This window comes from Nannospalax galili, unplaced genomic scaffold (genome assembly GCF_000622305.1).
Source record: "Nannospalax galili isolate Female #2095 unplaced genomic scaffold, S.galili_v1.0 scaffold146, whole genome shotgun sequence".
Taxonomy (NCBI): domain Eukaryota; kingdom Metazoa; phylum Chordata; class Mammalia; order Rodentia; family Spalacidae; genus Nannospalax; species Nannospalax galili.
In genome coordinates, this window is record NW_008357929.1 from 6,340,114 (window position 1) to 6,344,893 (window position 4,780).

The 4,780-nt window shown below is 43.5% G+C and overlaps 1 protein-coding gene across 2 annotated transcripts in view; it reads right to left on the reverse strand.

Annotated features, from left to right (window-relative positions):
* Positions 1-4,780, reverse strand: part of Usp43 (ubiquitin specific peptidase 43) — an 82,213-nt gene that overhangs the window by 43,083 nt on the left and 34,350 nt on the right. For both annotated transcript variants that reach the window (XM_008855734.3, XM_008855733.3), the window contains exons 4-5: positions 2,006-2,098; positions 379-514 (exon numbers count right to left, since the gene is read on the reverse strand). In XM_008855734.3, coding sequence (XP_008853956.1) covers positions 379-514; positions 2,006-2,098 — 229 coding nt within the window. The remainder of the gene's footprint in view (positions 1-378; positions 515-2,005; positions 2,099-4,780) is intronic.

Below are 4,780 nucleotides of genomic sequence, written 5' to 3' on the forward strand. Positions count from 1 at the left end.
GGGAGGAGGGATGGAGGGGGAGGGAGGAGGAAGGAAGGAAGGAAGGAAGGAAGGAAGGAAGGAAGGAAGGAAGGAAGGAAGGGAAACACAAGCAACCAAAAGGACAGCACCAGCACTTAGTAAGCATGACTGCTGGTAGACGCTTGCTGTTAGATCACCATCACCATCACCTTCTTGGAAGGCAAAGTGTCCTTTTGTGGTCACCGTGAGTAATAATACAGGGAGAATTCAAGACCCAGTCACCAGACATCAGACTACTAATCAAACAGAAGCCAGTGAGTCATGCTGGAGTCACCTGGGAACCACCATTAGCCTAGGCAGCCGGCCCAGTGAGCATCCTGTCACCCAGTGGCCAGGCCTCCCACAACTTCAGCACACCTCCTCTGCAGGGATGCCTCCTTCCTCTGCAACCATCTTCCTTAAGGCAGCAACTGTGCTGAGGATTGGCACCGCCAGGCCAACCCGCAGGAATCGCTGGCTCTTAGAGGGAAAGACCAAGGTGACGCTCAAGAATCTGGAAAACAGGAAGGGAGCCACATCCTTAAAGGACTGACATGCATAGTCACCAACATCATGGACAATGGAGTCAGGCTCAACTCTTAATTACTGCTTCCCGGTTAGGCCCTTGCACTTTAGGTACCCTGCCACAAGGTGGCAGTGAAGAACCAAATCTCCCAAACCGCTTTTCCACAGGGTTGAAAAAAAAAGGTGTTTGATTAAAAATCACCACATAGATCTCTGATCTCAAAACTCTAATTGTTAAACAGATAACATTAAGGAGGAAAAGACCCTGCAGTTTTTAAAATAAAATAGCCAAGCTTCTTCCAGAACGAATCAACCCTATGGACGATTTTCTCCTCTTAATGAAATTTTCCCCTGCAAATCTGTTTCCACCTCCCACTATCCCTGCCAGCCCTCAAGGCCCACTTCTTGAGGAGACTGCTGTTTCTCCTGTTACTTACCATACTGTAATAATGATCCAAGTCAAGCTAGTTAATAGAGCTGTGATTTGAACCTGGGTTATTGTCATAACAACTGTGCTCTCAAGAGTCCTAGGACACAGCATACATTTTCCTATGATGGCACTGGTGGCTTTGTAATCCAGGTTAATACATAAGCCAATAGGTACACTTGTGGGATAGGCAGCACAAGATACCTGAGCAAGGGAAGGTGAGGGTGCCAGGGAAAGCTTTATGAAAAAGTTGTGTCTCCTGCTGTATCCTAAATATGCAGATGTCAACAGGAAGAGAAATGGGACTTGGGAAGGTAGGAGCACGGTGAAAAAAAATACCTCCATCTCCAAGCCTACACTGCCTCCCACTCTCAAGCTCACTGACTTTCCATGACTTTCTGGCCAGACGCATAAAGGCCAGCATGGGCTTCCTGGAAGCTGGGCTGCTGCTCGGTTCAGACAGTACAGCCCAATGCTCTCTCAACCATCCCAACTCTATTTTTCTTCTCATCTGCACCAGACAAACCTGTTCCTCTTTCTTTGATCCTTCAAAACATGTTTCCCTATAGTCAAGTGTGGTAACTCATGCCTATAATCCTGGCACTTGGGAGGCTGAGGTGAGAGGATTGCCAGCCTAGGCTACAGAATGAGGCCCTGTCTCAAAAGATAAATTAATAACAAAATGAAAAGAAAGAAATTAAGGGGGAAAATGTTGCCCATACCTTTATAAACAAAAAGGATTTTGCAGGAAGAGCAGGTGGTAATAGATGCTCTGGTCTCCCCCTGCCTGATTCAACTGGGACCTGTGCCAACCCCCGGATAGGTCAGAGACCTATGACAGGCCACAATGTGGACCCAAGCATCCTGTCCATGTTCCTTCCTTAGCCAAAAAAGAGACACAGGTCCTTTCACTTTTCACTTTGTCCATTCAATAACTCCAAGTCACCTGGCTGCAAGGCTGGTTTCTAGAGAAATGCCGAATGAGAAACAAAAGAGAAAAAAAATCGCAGATGCAGGGTGGGAAGGTTCCCACACTCAGGACACTTCACGTACCTCGTCTGGCGCAAGGGGATGGGAAGGGACACACACAGGAAAGGATCAAAGGTGTTGCTTTGTTTCAGGCAGTGGGGACACGTCAAGGAAGATCTGTGAAGAAAAAGAGCAGAGACGAAAGTACAATCACACTTAAAGAGCTTGACAGTGCCTCAAAGATCTAAATACAGAATTACTGTTGCACTTCCTTTCCAGCAATTCCACTCAGAACTGAAAACAGGTGTTCAACCAACACTTATGCGCAAATGTTACTAGCAGCCCGGTTCACAAGAGCCAAAAGGGAGAAACAACTGTCCAGAGACAAGAGATTAGTGGATAAACAAAGTGTAGTATAACCACCCACACTGTAGACTACAACTCAGCCATAAAAAAGAACAGGCTTGATACCTCGAAAATATGATGTCAAGTACTAAGAAAGACCCAGACACAGAAGTCTACCTATTATATCATTCCATTAATGTGAAATAACTAGAATGGGAAATACAAATTGGTAGTTTCCAGGGGGTAGGGGAAAGGGAAGTGGAATTTGATTGCTTACTGAGTACCAGATTTTCTTTCTGGGTGATAAGAAATGTTTAGGGACCAGAAAAAGTTGGTGGTTCTCCAGCACTGTGAGTATACATGCCACTGGATTATATATAAATTTTTTAATGAATAGTTGAGCTTGGTGTGGTGGCTCAAGCCTGTAGTCCTAGCTACTCCAGATGCTGAGGTAAGGGGAACACCTGAGCCCTCAAGTTTGAGAGTAGCCTGGTCAAAGTAAGACTTTGCCTCAAAAACTAAAATAAAACAAAACATAATTTTTTTAGAAGTGAAATGGTTTATTTTGTACTACTGGCCTTTAAGGGATGGAAAAGGAGTTTAGTCTGGTGTCTCAGTGCACTGAGAATTGGAAGATACACGAACACACCAACTCTCAAGCCCAAGGCGTTTCCAAACTTCTTAGCCTCCCTGTGCCCCCAAAATCATACAAGTAGCTTCTTAAAGATTCCGGTGTATAGGTTTTCCCCCCAAAAGATTCTACTTCAATGGAGATGAGAAGTTTTGACACTATTAAGTTTAAAAGTTTCCCAGGAGCTGGACATGGTGATTCACATCTGTAATCCCAGAATTCGAGAGGCCAAATAACAGGATAGAAAGTTCCAGGTCAGCCTAGGCTATATAGCAAGACACTGTCTCAACAAGGTGAAACAAACCACGGGACTGGAGAGATGGCTCAGCGGTTACAGAAATGGCTGCCCTTGCAGAGGACAGGAATTCAATTCCAAGCACCCACATGGTAATTGACAAGCATCCGAAACTCTAGTTTCAGGGGAATCCTTCTTCTAGCCTCCATGGGCACTGTACAAATTATATACATGCAGGTAAAACACTCATACACTAAATAAATTTCAAACACGATAATAATAACAATAACAATAGTAAAACAGACAAGTGAGGTGAACCTAGGAGGTTCCTCTGAGGCATCTGCTCACTGCTAATGGCGTTTGGGGATATAAGTCATCTGAATGGTCAGAAGTTACCGGGTCAGTAGTGACTTTAGACACAGACCCAAGTGGTCTTTTGTTCATTTGCTTGTGTTGTTGCTGCTGCTGCTGGTGATGGAACCTGGGACTTAGGGTTCTAGGCATACTGTCCACCACTGATCCATACCCCAGCTCCCAGTGTTTTATGTTGAATGTGATGTTGACTCTAGTTTACCATCTCTGGTAAATTCCCCCTGGGAGACCTAAGTCTTCCACAGCAAGTGCTGGCCACCTAAGGTGTGGTATTTGTGGGGTTCCCTCTGCTGTCCAGTTTCTCTCTGACTACTCCCATCTTGACTCACTGTGTACCAAGGTGTACAATAGGTCTAAAAGATGTATTTTTGTCATTGGGAAATTTCTTAATTCCTGCTTCACATTTATGCAAACGAATGAAAGGAAATTTGGGTTGTTGATCTCTTCATTTTTTAAGCCTAATTTAAAAACCTAGTTTAAATCAGCTGTATTTTTTCTCTTATAGGGTTGTATTGTATCAGATTGATCCATCCATTTGAACTTCATATTAAGCCCTGAATTTGTTAGGTACAAAAGATGTGTAACTTGGAAAAAAACATTATTTATTATTTTTATTTTATATGTATAAGTGTATTGCCTGCATATGTGTAAATGCACCCATGTATTGCAATGCCCCCGGAGGTCAGAAGAAGGTGTTGAATCCCCTGTAACTGGAGTTATAGGTGGTTGTTAGCTGCCATGTGGGTGCTGGGAATTGAACCCAGGTCCTCTACAAGAGCAGTCAGTGCTTTTAACTGCTGAGCCATCTCTCTAGCCCAAGAAAAAAAATTTTTTTTCAAAGAATGGGCTAATTTTAATATATATGGATGGATGGATGGATGAATGGATGTATCTTATGGTGATGGAATTGAACCTAGAGCTTTGTACATGCTAAACACGTGTTCAACTATTTAGCTACATTGTAGTCCTGATTTTGCATTTTAAAAAGTACTGTTTTAGGAGGGTCAGCTCTTCCTCATCTAGCAGTAATCAGTTGTCTATATTCCTTTGGATAAGATTGGGGTCTGCTGTTCATTTTCCCAGTTCTATGCTGGGTTGCTATCTGGGAATCACTTTGGCACGCTGGCCAACAACTCAAAAGAAGGTATCGTCTGTCTGGCATTGTTGCTTGTTATGTAACCTTTTACTATACATATGGACTCATGAAATTATATTGGCCCCTTTAATCTTTGGTTATACTATCCTTTTGGGTGTTTAAGGCCATACAGTTGGTCCA